Source organism: Colletes latitarsis, chromosome 14 (genome assembly GCF_051014445.1).
Source record: "Colletes latitarsis isolate SP2378_abdomen chromosome 14, iyColLati1, whole genome shotgun sequence".
NCBI lineage: Eukaryota > Metazoa > Arthropoda > Insecta > Hymenoptera > Colletidae > Colletes > Colletes latitarsis.
This window is the reverse complement of record NC_135147.1, coordinates 28,605,718-28,625,151: the sequence shown is the minus strand read 5'-3', so window position 1 is coordinate 28,625,151 and position 19,434 is coordinate 28,605,718. Positions and strand designations below refer to the sequence as shown.

The 19,434-nt window shown below is 32.4% G+C and overlaps 3 protein-coding genes across 10 annotated transcripts; 2 read left to right on the top strand and 1 right to left on the bottom strand.

Moving 5' to 3' along the window:
• The first annotated feature begins 75 nt into the window (after window positions 1–75).
• Window positions 76–6,771, top strand: Sec10 (Exocyst complex component Sec10). 4 transcript variants are annotated; one of them, XM_076782446.1, is made up of 8 exons: window positions 76–1,640; window positions 1,735–1,808; window positions 1,893–2,336; window positions 2,422–2,999; window positions 3,131–3,619; window positions 3,694–4,201; window positions 4,306–4,390; window positions 6,504–6,771. In XM_076782446.1, exons 2-8 carry the CDS (start codon window positions 1,776–1,778, stop codon window positions 6,509–6,511), a joined length of 2,145 nt encoding a protein of 714 aa, XP_076638561.1. In that variant the 5' UTR covers window positions 76–1,640; window positions 1,735–1,775; the 3' UTR covers window positions 6,512–6,771. The 4 variants fall into 4 exon arrangements, with proteins under 4 accessions (XP_076638561.1, XP_076638559.1, XP_076638557.1 ...); XM_076782444.1 differs by lacking the exon at window positions 6,504–6,771 and having other exon boundaries at window positions 76–1,422; window positions 4,306–5,117; XM_076782442.1 differs by lacking the exon at window positions 6,504–6,771 and having other exon boundaries at window positions 4,306–5,117.
• On the bottom strand, window positions 2,908–9,477 carry Art1 (arginine methyltransferase 1). Of its 4 annotated transcripts, none has more exons than XM_076782469.1 (3): window positions 9,353–9,477; window positions 8,478–8,615; window positions 2,908–7,636 (listed from the first exon to the last, which is right to left on the bottom strand). In XM_076782469.1, the coding sequence occupies exons 2-3, from the start codon at window positions 8,541–8,543 to the stop codon at window positions 6,554–6,556; spliced, it is 1,149 nt and encodes a 382-aa protein (XP_076638584.1). In that variant the 5' UTR covers window positions 8,544–8,615; window positions 9,353–9,477; the 3' UTR covers window positions 2,908–6,553. The 4 variants fall into 4 exon arrangements, with proteins under 4 accessions (XP_076638584.1, XP_076638585.1, XP_076638586.1 ...); XM_076782470.1 differs by lacking the exon at window positions 9,353–9,477 and adding an exon at window positions 9,241–9,316 and having other exon boundaries at window positions 8,478–9,161; XM_076782471.1 differs by lacking the exons at window positions 8,478–8,615; window positions 9,353–9,477 and adding an exon at window positions 7,991–8,083.
• A 158-nt stretch (window positions 9,478–9,635) lies between these two features.
• Window positions 9,636–19,114, top strand: Htk (AT-rich interaction domain hat-trick). Of its 2 annotated transcripts, XM_076782416.1 has the most exons (9): window positions 9,637–9,866; window positions 10,020–10,150; window positions 10,633–10,806; window positions 10,973–11,069; window positions 11,151–11,396; window positions 11,625–11,829; window positions 11,915–16,373; window positions 16,552–16,692; window positions 16,751–19,114. In XM_076782416.1, the coding sequence occupies exons 5-9, from the start codon at window positions 11,230–11,232 to the stop codon at window positions 16,792–16,794; spliced, it is 5,016 nt and encodes a 1,671-aa protein (XP_076638531.1). In that variant the 5' UTR covers window positions 9,637–9,866; window positions 10,020–10,150; window positions 10,633–10,806; window positions 10,973–11,069; window positions 11,151–11,229; the 3' UTR covers window positions 16,795–19,114. The 2 variants fall into 2 exon arrangements, with proteins under 2 accessions (XP_076638530.1, XP_076638531.1); XM_076782415.1 differs by lacking the exon at window positions 10,020–10,150 and having other exon boundaries at window positions 9,636–9,866; window positions 10,633–11,069.
• Window positions 19,115–19,434: the final 320 nt, after the last annotated feature.

Here is a 19,434-nt window from a genome sequence, read left to right as displayed (position 1 = left end):
GTGTTTCTTTATCTTTTCATCATGAATTTCTGTCTGTTTATATATTGTTGATACACCTTTTATTTACAGAAGAACATCTTATGGTAGCAGTTTTGTACTGCTTAAAAGAAACATTATCAGAAGAAATCATGGAAGTTTCAGTTTACATTATCATAAAAAAAAAAGAAAAAAAAATGGGGTGTGAAGCATTATCAATTATGGACCACCGACTCTATCGTAGGGTTGAATAAAATAATTTTTGTTCTGTCTTTTTATCCAAGAAAGGAGAACATAATTACTCACTCGCTAATGTCTAATGCAAAAATCGACCATAGAAAAATTGTCGAATTAACGTCAAAAGTTATTAATTTTACGCATCGATGCGTATAACGACAATTCGAGTTTATAAAGTAAATTAAATAATATTGCGTATCGTGGTTATAAAAATAAGCACTCTTATTTTTTAGCGTAATTATAATATGTATAATTCAATGTTTTTTTTTTTTTCTTCAAAGGAAGTCATTCTTACTCTTCGTACCACCCAGACATTTCTCCTTGTTTTATTCCAAACTTTTTCTTGTCATGGACAAGAATTAGATTAATAACATACTGAAACATACCGTCGTTGCTGCCTCCCTCTTTTTTCAGTGCTCATTAGTGTAATTTAATAACGTTATATTAATAAATATTTCAACACTAATACACAGAACGCAAATAGCATACTTATGTGTACAAGGATAATTAAAAAAAAAAAGAAAAAAACGTTACATATGTTCCATCTGGTAACTTCTGTAAGAGTTACATAAGTTTTTTAAAACTTGTGCTACTTGCGATGTTCGTAACGTCGTTCGCCTATTATAAATACGTCGTGTCGTTTGATAAGTGTTCGAACGCTTGATAAATATTCGATACCTTTTATCTTGTTTCTACAAAATAAGCCCATATTCATACAGCTGTTTGTTTCATAAGAATTTGTAAGACTAAAAATTTAGCTAAAATATTCTCTTTTGTATCGGTTCTTTACTGTTCAAAATAGTTAATATTATTTTATATTACATACTCGTTATATGAATGTTTTTACTTTCCTATTATCAAATTAGTTAAATGATATCTAATAAATTAGATTACTTTAGTGAAATTTCATAATATGCAATAATAATACCAAAACGATTTTATATACCAAATATTATTCTGATTTTTATTAAAAGGAAGAAAGACATATTTTGTACAAAAGACCGATATTACAATTAATCTCGCTTTTTGTATTATTATAAAAAAAAAAATTTTTATGGAAACAAAATAAGTATATTTCAAAACTACGTCGAGTTTTTACTGTAATATTATTAGTTACATCAATTAACAAATAGGAATGTATAGAATTATTCTTCATAACGAGGACGTATGTAACAACTAGATGTATAATTATAAAAATAAAAACCATGTGTATGTTGTAAATCATTTGACAACCCTTTTGTTGCATATATAGAAATAGTTTTTTATAATATTATTATTCGTATACTGATAAAATAATTTTATTAAATGACTGCTATTGTTAATATTTCGTACAAAACTGTTCTCGTTTGGAACATTTATGTGAAGTAGAAGTCGTGATATCTGTGCAAGTTGTCAAACGATCGTAGAAGAACCGATTTTTATAAAACGTATAATTCATAATAAAGATTAATAACTTTCCATTGAAATTATATATTTTTATATAATTTTTTATTGTTTATTGAAGGTCTGTTTATGTTACAGTGGTATTATAACCTTACAATTGTCATCCAAATTCTGTCAAAATGATGCAACAATACATGAAGGAATTAGAACAGGTAAATTGCTGATGAATTATTAAAACAAATTAATTTTATTTATACCGTAAATAATAATATTTAATATCGTACTACTATTTTCAGGATCCATTTGATCCTGAAGAATTTGTTGAAAGACTTGCTTGGCGAACAGTAAATGATACTACGAAAGACGGTGGAAAAACATTTTTTGACCCCATGATAGTGCACGAGACGTTTCTGCAAGCAATAAAAGATTTACAGATTTTACAAGAACGTCAACAGAAAAAATGTGACAAGCTTGAAGCGGCATTAAAGGACGAGGAAGCAAGACACACGCTCGAAATTCTCGAGTTACAAGAAAGAAATAAGCATTCGATCGATTTGTTTCATCAATTAGATGAAAGAATAAATCTTGTTGCTACTAAAGTTTTACATTTAGGAGATCAGCTGGAAAGTGTTAATACACCAAGAGCTAGAGCCGTAGAGGCTCAAAAATTGATGAGACATTTCTCAGATTTTTTAAGTCCTGGACCTTTGACAGATCCTATCTTTACAGATAAGTCATCGGTACTAATGTCTGTTTCATATACAATACTTGTATAATTAGTGTGAATGTTAAATATAAAAATTAAGATTCTTTATTCTACAACAGCTAGATGAAGCAGCTGATGTGATACAGAAGCTCCATCTTATTTCACAAGAATTGCCCTCTGAGAAATTTGAACATGCCAAGAAAAAGATTGCTATTAAATATGATGAAATTGAAAGAAATCTTATAGAAGAATTTGTTAGAGCGCATAACAGAGAAGATGCTAATCGTATGAAAGAATTGGCATCAGTTTTAGCACACTTCAAAGGATATTCTCAATGCATTGATGCATTTATAGAACAAAGTCAGATGGGTTCATTTGGAGGGAAAGATGTTTTTCAAGATGTGATACCTATGTGTACAAAGTACCATAAGTTAATGCAACAAGTATTTACAAATCCTGAACAGGTGATGGCAAAGTTCGTGCTAAATATCTATCATTTAAGACTTCAAAAGTATGCAGTTGCTAAATTAGCTGATAAAACTGATTCTGATAAGTACCTCAGAAACTTGTATGACTTGTACACAAGGACTGTAAAATTGTCTACGGAATTAAAAATATTTAATATGGGTACTGATGGCACATATCTTGTAAAACTCACTAGAAATATATTTCAAAAATATTTGGACACTTACATTACGTAAGTTCATGCAATAATTAATATACTTATAGTCATGGATGGGCATATTTATAAGGCATTCGTCATTCGAATACTTTCTGAAATACATTTTGCCTATCCCTGCTATAGCTAAAGTATACATTGTTTTTTAGTATTGAAACAAAAGCATTGCGAGAAAAGTCGGCAGCTCTTCTCATCGAGTATTATGAATCTAAAAATCATCAAAAAAAGCAGTTACAATCTGGTGGCTTTCAAGAATTACGAAGAGACTTACAAGCAGTTCTAAGTGCAAGAACTAACATAAATATTGCTCAGATAGAAAATTATGGTGGAGAGACATTTCTATCAGAAGAACTTGCAATTGCTCTATTACAAAGAAGTAAATTGGCATTTCAAAGATGCCAATTGTTATCAAAGCCTGATGAAATACCGATAAACGCACTCCAAATTCTAGAAATATTATTGCAGTACTTAATAAGTGAACATGTTGATTATGCATTAGAATTAGGTTTGCAAAGTGTACCAATTCCTGAAAGTAGAACCCAACCTGAGATACACTTTTTCAATGTTGTACGTCAATGCAATGCGATTGTACGCCTTTTAGATGAACAATTTAATGACAGTCTTATACCTCTTATCACGTAAAATTCACTTTTATCTATTATACGGCAATGTTAGTAAGAGAATGTATACTTTTCAAGCATATTTTTTTCAGATCGACACCAAAGCACGGAGATTGTATGTTGAAAAAGAAAATTGTATTAGATCAAATTGAATTAAAATTAGAAACAGGATTAGATAGAAGTATAAATGCTATCGTTGGTTGGGTGAAAGTATACCTACAAAACGAGCAACGTAAGACTGATTTTAAACCTGAAAGCGACGTCGATACTTTGAGTACTCCAGCTTGTTTAACAGTTGTTCAGTATGTCACCGGAATGATTCGGCGCATTCGAAATACATTAGATGGAAAAAATTTAAATAATGTTCTGACGGAACTTGGAATTCGTTTTCACAAAACTATTTACGACCACCTACAGCAATTTCAATTCAATTCTGCTGGCGCAATGTGTGCAATATGCGATATGAACGAATATCGTAAATGTGTGAAGGAGCTTGAAGTCGATATTGTTACTTCCTTATTCGATACTTTACATGCTTTATGTAATTTATTACTGGTTAAACCGGAAAACTTAAAACAAGTTTGTACTGGTGATCAATTGGTATGTGTATATGTTGAGAACATTATAATTCTTTGATGATTTAAACATAATTCGTAACTTAATTAGAAGACAATTATTTGTTCATGAACTTTTTATTGTTACAGGCAACATTGGATCGAAATGTTCTACTGAATTTTATACAATTGAGAACCGATTACAAAACACAAAAACTAGCAAATTGCTTAAAAGGTTTAGCTACATGATACTTTTTTATTTCCTGTAACGATACTCGTGTGTTACTAGTTAGTAATTGAAGTACATTGAGCAAAATGACTGAAACTAAATGTATAGTCAAAATGACGGCATTGCATAAACTAAAGGCTTAATAAGTGAAGATGTTGCTTTAGATGTAATAATAATGCTCCATTATCTAACCAGTTGTACAAATCTTCGTTAAAAAAAATGCTTTGTTAGCTAAAAGTGAAGTATTAAAAGAGTAGTTTCTTTATTTTTTAGGGTTTGACTATATGAGAAGAAAGATGAATAAATTCTCTTTCTTTTCATAGTTATTTAATAAACATTTATATATGTATGTAGCAAATGTATTAATTTTTATTGGTATATAAGATGGTCATAAAAAATTGCAGTTTTTTTCTTTTCTTTTTTTTTTTTAATAAAGGGTTTCCTTACTTCAAGAGAAATTGGTATATACAGATAGTAATTAAGTATAAAATTCATTGTAGGTATCAAATCGTTTTCATACCAACTATTTTTTTTCCATTATTCCTAATATAAATTGATATCAGACATTAGCCCAAAATTTGGTAATATATTTTGACATATTATATACCACTTCAATTAAAGCATACTTTTCTCTGTTATACTAAATCCTGCAATTAATCTACAATGTCGCGAGAGAGTACCTTCATTTTAAATGTATTTCACGCATATATAAGTTTATATTTTGGTTTTACAACTTAATGAATATTTTTATTAAATAAACTGCCTTGTGATCAATGTAATAATACTAAAGAAAAAAAAACAGAGAAAAAAAATATGGAGAAAACATTAAAATACTGTATCTTAATGACTGTATGGAAAATAAATTTTACAGTACAAAATTTAATATTGTAAAACTAACGCTAGTTAGAACTAAACTAAACCAAAGATGTTAATTAATAGTATCTATGTAATCTTTTTATTTACATGCATACTCGAAACAAACACCATTGCTTATTTAGAATATTATACAAATTAAAATTTGTGTGCTTTCAAGAACAGATCATTCTCTATGCAAGTATAAAGCACATATTTATGTTTGAAATCATTAGAATTTCAGTGATTAATTTAATAATTGCCAATTTAGAAAAGTGTGGAAGGGTCTATAAAATATACTACACATTTACATTTACTGTAAACAGATTTGATAATGCAATTTAAAGTAATATAAAAATGTAAATTTCGTTGCACAATTAATTTTGCTGTATATTAAACTAACCATATATTAGGAATCCATTATATTTTATGAAAGTTATAAAAATGGCTGAATATGTAGTTTAAATTTTTGTTGTAACAACAACATTACTAACTTAAATATTACATATAAAAATTAAGTTAATATCAGTATTTTATTAACGAAAAATCAGTGGACGACAAATATCACTGATATCGTGCACACGTCTAGAAAGATGCTAATAAAATAAGTAATGCTAAAAATAAGTTCAAACTTACTAGCAAATAAACAAAATATAATATTAAACACTTTTACTTGTCATAGATAATGTAAATGAGCAGTTTCAAACTATTCTCAGGAATATGGTGGTACATATATTGTATATGCTATGAACCAAAACGAAAATTTTGTTTTAAAATTACGGTACAAAATGTGATAAGTAATAAATGTATTTACTGAAATAAATTGATAACCTTTTTTATGAATAATAATTAAATCGCTAACGATTTAATAGTTTAAATGCACAACTTGTACACAACACAAGAAAAGAAAAAATTAAAATATGCAATACAAAATGATTAGAAAGAAAAATAAAAATTTAAATTATCATACACTTACAGGTTTTTACATAAAGTAATATTTTGAAAATATACATTATATGTAATTAAGTTGTGTATTAATTTTATTCTTTTATGGTAAGTTGTATTGCAAACTTAAACGAGATTAACAAAGATTCTGAATGTTCTATTCATTTTCAAATGGTAGGGAAGCCTATAAACTTTCTAGAAGTAAAGATTAAAATCAGTTGTATAACTTGTATCATCCATTGTACCGTACTATTAAACATTATTAAATTATCTAATATAATTCAATAATAATTAAAAGTCCTGGTCTTCTATTTGATTACAGTTTTATGATCCATGAAAATAAAAGGAGGAAGATGAATCATCTGATAGATATCAGCGCATACGATAAGTATTAGTTTCGTGTACTTGGCACAAATCCCCTTTAAAATCCAGTTCAATACTGAAATCCAAATCTCTGTAGTTCCTTGCATTAGGTTTCATTGAAAAGACACCATATATTTCTTCTCCTTTTTTGACAGTCATGTATTCATCAAAGTAGAACACAGTTTGTTTCCAATGAGTATACTGTACTTCTGGTGCTGTACTAAAACCAATGCGTTTATGGCACTTGGTAAATTCGATGTTGAAGAATGTAACTAGTGCTTGAACATAGTCGTTCCTGCGAACTTGTAGAGTAAATGGTGAGGAAAATTCCAAGTCAGCCTTGGTTACTGTATATAAATCAACTTCCTTGATTAGACATGCATTTGTAACGACTTGTTTTGGATCCACAACGTCCACTAGAGGTTCGCTAATTGCTACTTTTCTTATACTACTCATATCAAATCCATACACATCATCCCACCAGTTTATCTTCTCATCCTTATATTGTCTGTCTTCGATGCCACAAATAAATAGAGTTGCTTTATCAGGGAATAGCATTCCATCTTCACGAAGCCATTTATCTCTAGCAAAGAGCACTGTGTCCAACATTGATTCGTAAAACAAACAATACCCCATCCATTCAGAAATAATTATGTCAACTTTTTCTACACCATCAGGTAATGAAACCTCTTCAACCTTTCCTTTAAGTATTGTTATGACATTCGACAACTGATTTGCTTCTACAATCTTTTCAGCATATTCAACAATGTTAGAACATTCAATACCAATAACTTTAGCTGCTCCTGCTTTAGCAGCAAACATTGAAAGTATACCAGTTCCACAACCAATGTCAAGGACAGTTTTTCCCTTAAAAAGGTGTTTATTGTGGTACATGGAATTACGATACGTTACAGTGCGCACTTCATCCTTTAGCATCTCTTCATGAATTCCATAATGGGCGTACGAATCAAAATAATAATCTCGTGATGTCATATCATCCACAGAAACAGATTCCTTACAAGATGATGGGGTTGCATCTTTATTCGATGTAGGTGTAGTCTCTGTTACTTCCATGGACTCCATTTTTGATGTCTGTAACAATGTAAGTCACAAAAATATGTTAATAACAATGTAAAGAATTTATATACATAAATCTAGAAGTACCTGCAATGTAGATTTTAGCTATTCCAACATTTTCAAACTAAAATTAGATTAAATTGTACTTGTACTATCATTTATTTAAAGATAAAGGTTGTTATATTTAATCAAAGTACAAATGTTGCTTAAAAATTTATTACGAAATATTAAAAATAACGGTTTTACATATACGTGAAAAGAACCTACAATTATCTACAAACACGTGATGTATAATTATTATCTTGAATCAAGAGATATAATTCTCTTTTCGTTTAAATGTAATAGGAATTATTACTAAGCATTATTTACAATGTTATTCATCAGCAATGGAAAATTCAAAAATTCGGAATGTTCGTAGAAAATGGTCTTTTACGCCAACACCAGAGAAACGTACACGTGCCCGCCAAAACGAATGGCGTCTGTTTAAGATCGAGTGTCCAGTCGAAATTCTTCACACTAACACATATTTCTCTAACATCGTGTGACGAGTAATATGTACATGGAATTGAGCGTGACTTAATTTTTTGTGACAATCTTACGAAATAACTTACAACAATTAAAATTTATTTTCGAGAGTCACGGTAATAAAAATTTAAGGAACAGAATCCGGTCTGATCAATCTGTTGCTAAGATCCTCAGTCACAGTGAGAACTATTATGACAAACGACATTCTAACAATTTTTATTTCTGTAAATCTGAACGGTATGATATATTCTTTGTAATAATATCAATACATTGAAAACACTGTTATGATGTTTTCTCTATACTTTTATAAAATAAGCTTTATAAAACTTACCGAATTTTCCGCTGTACACATACTACTTTGGTTGATTTCTACCGGCACTTCATTACTCGACGCCATTTTGTTCCGCGTCACAGCAGACGACCATAGGTAGGAACGTATAAAGACACATGGCAAATTACAAATATGATTCTGTCAACAAACATTTCGTTAACTATCGAAAATTTGATTAAATTTTGTTGTTAATTTGTTTTAGGTATTTTACCAGAGTGTTTACATGAATTTATTTATTATTTTCATTAATTTTCTTATAAAAATTAATCGTTATTGTATAAAAGTATAGTTGAAAGCTTATCAAATGGTGCTAATAACATTTTTATACAAATCATACAAATTTATAGACTTTTTGTTAATCCGAAAGATCCAAACAACGATGTGTGTATTTGTGTACATATATAATGTATAATAAGTTGATTTTATAATCATACGTGTGTAGGTACGTATTACAAAGCCAGAGTGACCATTAGTACTGTAATGAACAATGTTACTCTTTATTTAAAAATAATACAAACGTTTAGTATGTATTACCACAACAAAAATTTAAATTCAACATGTAATATTTTCTTGTACATATACATATACATCATTTATATTCATTTTGGTATCATTCGTTCGTATTTGTATCGATGTACGAAAGTTGTAACCAATTTGTTTACAGCATAGAAATTATATAATGCTCTGTAAAATACATCGTACCAATTATTTGACAAAAATATCGATTTTCGAGTAACATTTTGTTCTATAAACTAGTGCTCACGTAAATTTTTGTCTATCTTTCCTTTTTTTCAAACTGCCATGCGGTACGTACACAGGAAATTTAATATTAAAAATATACTGTTCGTGCTCGTATCGAGACTACAAGTACTTACACTTCTCTCTGAATACTTAGAAGAAATGATTACCCAAATCGCAATGCCGTTAACAACATTGATACGTCCCTGTCGTATGCGCAGTGCGGTTCCTTTACACTTTTAATTTTCACGTTAAACAGATAATTATTTATTTCAAAACTTCGCCGAAAAATCGTGTTTCATTTATATAATTGTATATTTGTCAAAATCATTGATAATTCAATGTCAGAACAATATCTTTAATTTCTTGTCTTTGCTCGGTTGTTTTCAGAGAGTGCAAAGACATCGTCCAATAGGAGTCGAGTGGCTAGCTGACAAGTTGCGTCGGGGTGGAAATGGGCAGGGAACAGGAGCTTGTACGCATTCGGGCCGTGAAGTGTTGGTTTCGCGAAGGGGGTCAACTTCTGTGTCTTCGTGATCTTTCTCGTGTTATTACTTTCGACGAAATAATACAAACTCAATTTTAATGTCTCGTGCGTACCAGTGTTTTAAGATTATTTATATGGGGATCGTGGAGCGCTAGAAGATGCTGGTAAGGAAACAGGCGGGAGAAAAGTTGACGTAGAAACAAGTGCGCAAAGATTGTATACTTTAGTTCTCTTTTTTTTTTCTCCCTCTCACTTTGTCGTATTCATCGAGAAAGTAAAATCGGTGCTTTTGTTATGTAGTTACAACGCTTTCACAGGTCATTTACTTCGGACGAATGTCTCACCTAAAGTACCTTCGAGGTTACAACTATTACCTGGTGTCTGAGAATTCGACAGGCTGTCATGAACGGAGCGGAGTCCGTTTTGAAAACGTGGTTAAGATGTCAAAGTATGAGTTTTATATCAACGAAACACCTTCGTACGAACGTTTTTATTTATCGTAGATTACTTCGGTCGGAAATGATCTTCTGTACCTGCAAGTCCATGAATCGCCTACATAAACAATAGTTCATCATAGCAAGGCAGCTGGCATTTTTACGGTCTTTGTGACTTTTTTTTTATTGTCCGTGTTTTTTTCTCCCAATAATATCAACTAAAACGAAATCCAACACATTACCACGACAAAGTTAAATAATAATATGACAGATTATAATATAGCATTAAAAGATAAAAAGCAAAGAAACATAATGTACTTAAAGTTTTGTTAATATTGTGGAATAGTACGTAGGATATTTAAATTTTCTTCTGTACATATTTCTCTTTTGCAAGGAAGAAATGGGTATATAATGATAACATGGAAGTATGTCATAAAGAAAAATGTTTTTAACAAAAGTTGTTATATATATATATATGTTTTTCTTTTTGTTACAGGGAGACGATCCACCGTACCTATCAGTGGGTACGGAGGTTAGTGCTAAATACAAGGGTGCCTTCTGTGAAGCAAAAATTAGGAAAGTGGTACGATCAGTAAAATGCAGAGTGACTTATAAACAAGGTTTGGGTACTGCGACTGTAGCTGATGACCAGATAAAAGGAACTTTAAGAGTAGGTACATCTGTTGAAGCCAGACATGGGGATCGAAAAGAATTTGTAGAAGCTACAATCACCAAAATCCAAGACTGCAGTCAATATACTGTAGTTTTTGATGATGGAGATATTACAACATTGAGGAGAACTGCACTTTGTTTGAAGAGTGGGCGACATTTTGCAGAGAGTGAAACTTTGGACCAACTCCCTTTGACACATCCAGAACATTTTGGGAACCCAGTAATTGGGGGCAGAAGAGGACGGCGGTCTAGACAAGCACAGTGAGCATTGTGAAGTCATTTGCAATATAGTTCTTTGAGACAATTTGAGTCAATAATTGCAATAAAAATTTGGTGTTGTAGAGATGAAAGTAGCGACGATGAAGATAGCCCTCCGCGGGGAACTCGTGACTCAGGTTCTAGTGGAACTGGGAAAGAAGGAATGGAGACAGAACCTGAAATCGGACGGGTTGTATGTGTGGAACTTGGAGATAAAAAGAAAAAAGACAACTGGTTCCCTGGGTTAGTAGTTGCACCAACAGCTCAAGACACAGTGAGAATTCGAGTGAGAGATGACTATCTCGTGCGATCGTTTAAGGATGCACGATAGTAAGTTTGTCTTCTGTTTAAATAAATTTTGTAAAAAAATAAAATTCCCTTTAAGTTACTTGAAATATTTAATAATTGATAGATTAAGTATAGATGTAGTATTAGAAATGAAAAATTTTCACTCGTATAGTTTTAGTAAAACACGTATAAATAAAAAGGTTGCCTTTAATATTAATGTTTATTTAATAATTTTCTATTGTATTATTAAAGATTTATTTACATGTTTAGTTATACAGTTCCAAAGAAAGAAGCTACTGAATTTACAAAAGAACTTGTCAACAAAGTTGAGAACAGCACATTGAAGGTTGCAGTAGAGAAGGCATTGCTATTTTTAGAAAAGAATGAGTTGCCTCCCCATTGGGATAGGGATTCTCTTTTTGGACATTCTGTATCAAGTGGAAACAGCGATTCCGATAGAGAACTTGATTCGGACGTAAGATTTTATTTGTACTCTTCGATATAAATAAATTGAATTTGCTACATTAATAATTGTAATTGCGATGCTCTTCACTTTTCAGAGTTCAGACGATGAACCGCGCGAAGAAAAAGATCATTTTGTGGCACAATTATACAAATTCATGGATGATCGTGGAACACCTATTAATAATTGTCCAATGATTGGAAACGAGGACATAGATTTATACAGATTATTTCGAGCTGTCTATAAATTGGGAGGTTACAATCGCGTCACAAATCAAAATCAATGGAAATTGATAACGCGTCGTCTGAGCTTTACGATGCAAAATTCCCCTTCTACGCACAATTTGGTTAAACAGGCCTATAAGAAATTCTTGCACTCCTTCGAAGATTTTTATAGAAAATTAGGTTGTACTATGGTGAATCATCCAAGGGGTTCAATACGTAAACAACGTCCTGGTAGAAGTCTGATTAGAGATAAAGACAGAAATACACCGGTACCGCCGCAAGTATCAGTCGTTAAAAACGAAAAGGAGGAAGAAGATAAGAAAGTCACGGAGGATGAAAAGAAGGAAAAGAAAGAAGTTAAAAAGGAATTGGTGAAAGAAGAAGAGATTGTAAAAATTAAGAAAAAGGATGAGTTTGAAGAAAGCGGTAGTGGACAGGAAAGTGATGTGAATATAGAAGGCGAAGCAGAATCATCCAGTAGCGAAAAATCTCAAAAAATTTCAACGTCTTTAACACTACAGAATAAAGGTAAGTCTAAAAGTAAAGAGGATCCAAAAAAGAAAGTTATAGATAAGAAGAAAAATGAACCCAAAAAACAAGAGAAAAAGGATGACAAAACAAAAGAAGAAGAAGCTGCTAAAACAAGATCTAAATCTAAAGATGACACTGTAAAAAGTAAAACATCTTCAGAAACTAGGGAAACGCGAACTCCATCCAGAGAATCGGAAAGAAAAGTTCTGACAAAACAGAGACGTCTAACGGACGAGGAATTGAAAAGACGTGGGCGAAAGCGTAAAGAATACGAGGCAGAGAAATTACGTTCTGATGAACAGTTAGCAGATTCCGCACCTTGCTACAAGGGTCCTGTAGAATTAGGAGATAGACTGAAAGTATATTACGGACCTACTCACGAATCTAAAGTCACTTACGAAGCGAAAGTTATTGACAAGGAAAATGATGGCGCAGAACCATTGTATCTTGTTCATTACACTGGGTGGAATACAAGATACGACGAATGGATTAAAGCATCAAGAATAGCACAGAATTTTACACAAGCTCAAGGTAGAGTAAAACGTATTAAAGCTACTTCGCGACCACAAACTCCTAGTACGAATTTATCTAATAATGTGAACAAATCGTCGAAAATTGTTTCTAACGCAAGTTCATCTCAAAGTCGTCGTCGAGCACAAAGTGTAGCACCTACGACAACGACAGTTGTTTCTTCGACGTCTGTGAAGGAACTAAAGAAAGAAGAAAAGGATAAAGAAGCGTCCCAACCAGCTAGATCTACAACTCCACTGTCTGTTACAAGTTCCAGTTCTAGAACTAAAAGTCCAGCAACGCCAGCAAACAATAGACAGACACGAACAACAAGAAATACCGATGTGTCCGGTGTAGAACATCGAAGACGTACTAGAAGAATGTCAGGACACACGGATATATCAGTCGCGTCAGAAACCGAAGATAGCGAGGCATACGATTCCGACACCACAGAACCAGAACAAGCAAGAACCAAATCTAAGGGTACGGAGGAAAGAAAACGTAGAGAAGCAAAATGTAGAGCGGAAGATAGAATAAAGCCTGATGAAACTAGCGAAGGTGAAGAAGATAAAGATAATATGGAGGAACCACGTAGAGCTAGACGTTTAAGAAGAGCAATCGGTAAATCCCAAGGTATAAAATCCGAACCGGATAGCGATGAAGAACAACCTAAAGGTCGAGATTTTGATTTAAATCAAATACGATCTGAACTAAAAGGTTTCGACAAAGCGGTGAAATTAGAACTCGTCAGAGTTGAACCTGACCCAGAAGACGAGATAAAACTAGAAGAAAACGAGAACATTGTTTTAGTTTCACCGAAATTGGAGAAAAATTTGGAACCGTCAAAATTAGAAACAACTCCCGAGTCTAAGATAATAGATAATACAGAAGATATTTATGAATTTAAGGAGCCGGAACCGTTTGAGTTTGAAGTACGAAATAAACGAGACACAAGTGGAGAAAAGGACAAAATAAAAAAGAGAGTATTCGAAGAGGAACCAAAAAGTCCTAAAAAGAAACAAAAAATGATCATGTCGCCGGTTATGAAAGAAGTTAAGTCAGAAATAGATAATGATTCGCGAAAGAAAGCGAAGAAATTATTTAGTAAAAGAATCGATGATATTATAGAAAGTCCACCTACCCACAAATCATTACAGTCTACATCATCGACAACAACGTATGAAGAAGCATTTGATAAACTTTGTGAATCATCACCATTTAATCAAGTGAAAGTTACACCTATTATTAAAGAAACGGACAAGATAACTAACGGCATAGATCTTTTGTTTAGCGATTTACCCGGAGACGATGATGGTACTCACGATGATTCGGAAGATCGCTTGATAATATCAGAGGCAGAAGTTTCAGAAGCGGAACAAGAAAACTTATTTACTTATCAGCAAGAAATGTTTCCTGCCGGTGACATGAACGACTCGTTGGAATCAAGTAAAGAGGAGGATTCAAATCCACAGATTGAATCTGTAAGGGAAGAGTTAACAACAGTTTCAAGCAAACCGGATATACCAATGGATCAAAAGCAAACTGTTAAATTGTCTCCGTTGCATAGACAATCTCCAGAATTAAAAACACTCGATACAAAATTATTAGAGATTACACCTGTTTTATCTCCTGTTGTAGTAGTTCCAGCGCCAATCAGCGCAAGATTGCCAGCAACGTCTTCGATAGAAGAAAAACTTTCAGCTGCAATGGCTTTCCGCAATAAAATAAAAGATATTAAAAAAGACGACGAAATTCCCGAAGTTGTATGGAAACCTTCAAAAGAAATTTCCAAAAAGTTAGATACTATAATTGTACAGAAAAATAAAGATGATCAAAGTAGGCCTAAAATAGACATTGAGAATAAAAAACGGGATGAGGAAGAAGCTGCTATGAATAGCGAAGAGCAGTGTAGGGAAATAATGCGTGTGGTGATTAAGCAAAAAGAGGAAGAACTTCAACAACTTAAGCTGAAAAAAGAAGTAGAACTGAAGAAGTTTGTTGAAACAAAAGCGGAACACAAAAACATACAAGAGGCCGGCGAGGAAGAATGGAAACGCGTGGAGAACGAGGAATCTAAGAAGTTAGATGATGAATTTAAAGAACACGACTTTAAAGAAAAGGAAAAAGAGAAACGTAAGAAGATAGTTAGTCAAGAAATAGTGGATTCTGCAGACAGTAGTGATTCTGAGCAGAGGCTAGTCATTGATAATGGAGAACCGCAAGATGTAAAAACACCATCAAATTTCGATGTTAAATTAAGAGCAGAATTGGATAGACTCCAAGATACGCAGGAGAGGTATTCAAAATTACAAACGCAAAAGTCTATGCAGCATTTAAAGCATCAACAACAAGAATGCATTACCGAATGTAAAACTGAGAATATACCTGTTATAAAAGCGGACGAGGAAGGAGAGGCGATTAATTCCTTATTATGCGAAGAAGAAATACCGGGTTCACCGGCGCCAATTTCTGAAAGTATTGAACAAATAAATGCCGGTCCATCCTGTTCTCCTCCAAAAGTTGAAACATCAGAAAGTAGTATAGTACTCATGGAAATGCCGTTTGCTAGTGCACCTACTTCCGGTCAAAGTACAACCAGCAGTACCGTGGTTACTTTGAGTATGGCACTGCCAAAGACTGTAGAAACATCCGTTCCAGTTTCTTTGCCGATGCAACAAAATCCTACTCTAGGCGTGAGACAACAATCACACCATCAACATTTGCCTGCGTTAATGCCTGCACAGAGACGCGAAAGCAACGAAGCAGCGCCCGTAATGGACAATACTCCTCCGACCACGCCGGACTCTAGTATTTCCAATATTTCTGGATCGCCCAGAGAAGAAAGAACAGGTGGTTCTTCACCAACGTCCGAGGATAATATGAAACTAAATCGTGAAAGTTCCGAAGCGGACAATGATAGTGGTGGTAAAGGTCCTGGATTCAGCGAAGACGATACATTACCAATCGTTGAAGGAAACTCGGCAGATAGGATGTTGAAACCACCAGCGAAACGATCCGTTGAAGAAACACAGTCTCCAAAAAAACGTAAGAGAAGTAGAAAACATTCAGAATGTGAGAAAAATACTTCTAAGAAAACAGGACGGCACAGTGGTAGACACGGTAGACATGGTGCTGGCAGCGATAGCGACGATACAAGCGAAGGTTCCAATTTATGTGGTGTTAACTCAACACCTGCAAATCATACGAATATCGCTACTACCGTTGCCGATCTTAGTAATTATTCGTCGAGATCACCACGGCCCACAAAATATAATTTCTATGTGGAATTAGGTAAAGTTTATACATTTTTTTTTATTTTACTATACAGGTCGTTCCATTTTAATCTGTCCACCCCGTCTCCGAATTTACCGATTTACTTAAATCACTAGATTCGGAGGTAACTGCATGAAAAGATTAAAATAGGACACTATTATTTTATAGAAGCAAATTTGATATTTTTGTATTATAGATCCTGAATTGGATGGAAGTCAAAGGATAGCTGTATTGCAGCAAAAATTAACTGAATTGCGTAAAACGTACAATGCCGTGAAAGTTGAACTCGCCGCTATTGAAAGACGCAGAAAAAAATTAAGGAGAAGGGAACGCGAAGGTAATTATTTTGCATATTTCGTACAAATATGAACCGAATTGATTGAATTTTATTTCAGCTATAAAAGCAGCTAAAGCAGAAATGCAACAGGCCTGTTCGTGATGAGCTGCTTTAAAACGTTCTATTTCACTTAACGTGCGCTAAAGAAAACTTTTATACAATACCAGGAGATAATAGAGTAGCATCATTATATGGACAACCTGCAATCGCAGCAGACTTCATGACAATTTTTATCTACCTAACATCGCTTAGGTAACTTTTCCCCCACTAATATAAATTGTAGATATAGATATAAGATTTAGTATAAAGGAGGAACATTTATCAGAATGAAAATATATATTCATATATGCTTTATGTTGTACATTGTTTTGTCAAGAACGTAATGTGGCTGTTAAAAATCTTTATCCTCAATTTGTCATTTCACCTGCTCAGATGCAAAGTACAAATTATCGAACTTGATGATCATTTCATCGTTCATTCTTCTTTTTTAAGAAAAGGCTGAGAAAAACGTTACCGATAGTATGTTATTATAAAGACATCTTGGGAACAAATAATTGTCTAAGCCGTCTGTCATTTCTGTTTCGAGCATAGCTTGTAGCACCGTTGGCGGTTGAGCTGTTTTCAGGACGATAAAATAAAGACATCATTACACGCGCGAGTGCAACAACCATTATGTATTTTCTAGGATAGAAAATTTGTATATATTAGAAGTAGTAACGTATAGTGGTTTCCAATATACGTATGTACGTAAATATAATCGTAGCGTCCTTACGATTAAAATTTTTTTATTTAAATAAAACGTTACAATTTGATGTGGATTTTAAAGTAATAAGAAAATTATCATATTGAAAGCAATGTTCGTTTGTACGTTAACAAATGATTGTACATTGACAGCGCATGTGAGATATAGCACAATTTTTAACTTCTAAAAGAGGGATAATTTTAATTTATGTACATAATTTACATGAATAAAATATCGTATTATAGTTGTTCTAAAATACGAAACACTAAAGTTTATTGTAATTAACAATCACACTCGTAATTGAAAATAAATTCCCTGACAAAATGCATAGAATTCAGTTCTTGACTATGCAATTGTCATGAATGCAGCTCAACAAAATTCATAAATTTACAGCCTTTTGCATTATATCTGAAAAATTGCTGCCATTGTGCTTTAATCATCACGTAGGTATTAGACGTTCATCGTCATATATCATAATTGGTCAAAGATGCATTTATATTTGTATTTGGGTGTCAGAGTACCCCAGGTATTAATAAATAAAAAGAAAACAAAAAAGTTAAACTTAAGGAACAAGTCGCAGAAAACGAAATCAAATACCCTGAATGGTGGAACTAAATTTGTACGAAAACATGTTGGCTGAAAAGAGAATGAAATTTTATATAGATATATATTATATATTTTTTATAAAAAATCAGTCGTGGACGTGTTTTATAATATCAGACAACATAGTCACACACACTGATTGCGGGAAAGTGGAAAGAGAATTAGGACTTGGGCTCCGCAAATCTTTGTACATATTTTACATTGTGTGTGTGTGTTGAAACACTCATAAATCAGATTTCAGTAGTTGTTTATCGCATATAGCTGCGCATATTATTGTATAATGGTTTCAGAAGTCTTGCAGTAGCACATGCTATACACATTTGTTTTAAGAAGTTCAGAGGATGTGTATCGGCACTTATTGTGAATTTTACGAATTCGATGAAATAGTAAACAACAAACAGAAAATCTATTAAATTCCATGAAAGCTGAGATAATGAAACTATAATTTTTATGTTATTATTTTGTTCATATTTCATTTTATTTTAACATAACATAATGAAGTTGCATAAAAAGTATATGGAACTATTTCATTTCCAAAATTAATGACAATAACAAATATTTGTAGGCAGCCAAATACAAAGAAGTTTGATAAAGTGCAAGATAATAGACAACGGTATTGCGATGTGAGTAATACAATGTTAGTCGATAATAGGATTCTAGATTTTGTTTTAATAGAAAATCATTTTGTTCTACAAAACTTCACTTAAGCATTACATGCCTTGCAATATTTTAGTTACACTTTTTTGCATAATAAATAGTATTGTAATATTATTAATTGTACATAAAAGTTCTAGTACATAGTTCTAGGTGAGATAACTTCTATTCACTTGCAGGGTAAATAAAATAAATAAATATACCTGTCTCAAGCAGGTATTGAATATATACAAGTCTGTTATACTATTATCATTTTTTCATTGTTTTATTTTTGTTTGCACGCTACATTCAAGCAATGTATTAATGAAAAAACGTTATGATACTGATGTTAGCAACAGACTGTACAGTATTGGCTCTATGTATAAAGACATTATTATATGTATATTTAGTCACAGATACAACAAATTTATATTATCTTTACTCAAGTGATAATTCACAGTATACTTGAAAAAGCAAAATAAAGAAAGTTATATTTCATGGATAGTTTTGAAATCTCTAAAAACGTGCAACAATAATGTTTGAGTGACAAACGCATCCTTGTCTTCTAAAAACAAATTTTCTCCCTGTAAATCATGAATTACATGTGAGATAATACATATAGAAAGCACAATGTGGATTGTGTCGCCAACAAGTAATATTGTTCCACATAACATTTAATTGTGTTAGTGAATATTGTTAAGAAATAAATCTTATCTTAACAAATTATAGTAATCATTTACCCTTGTATCACAATTGAGATTCTT

Bases quoted from the DNA above. Each gene is read 5' to 3' on its own strand.
- Sec10 (XM_076782444.1), top strand. From the start codon at position 1,776: ATGATGCAACAATACATGAAGGAATTAGAACAG. The intron at 1,809-1,892 runs GTAAATTGCTGA...TACTATTTTCAG, and splicing joins ACATGAAGGAATTAGAACAG to GATCCATTTGATCCTGAAGA. The intron at 3,620-3,693 runs GTAAAATTCACT...TATTTTTTTCAG, and splicing joins AGTCTTATACCTCTTATCAC to ATCGACACCAAAGCACGGAG.
- Art1 (XM_076782469.1), bottom strand. From the start codon at position 8,543: ATGGCGTCGAGTAATGAAGTGCCGGTAGAAATCAACCAAAGTAGTATG. The intron at 7,637-8,477 runs GTAAGTTTTATA...ACATTGTTACAG, and splicing joins TGTGTACAGCGGAAAATTCG to ACATCAAAAATGGAGTCCAT.
- Htk (XM_076782415.1), top strand. The intron at 11,070-11,150 runs GTGAGCATTGTG...TTGGTGTTGTAG, and splicing joins CGGCGGTCTAGACAAGCACA to AGATGAAAGTAGCGACGATG. The intron at 16,693-16,750 runs GTAATTATTTTG...ATTTTATTTCAG, and splicing joins AAGGAGAAGGGAACGCGAAG to CTATAAAAGCAGCTAAAGCA.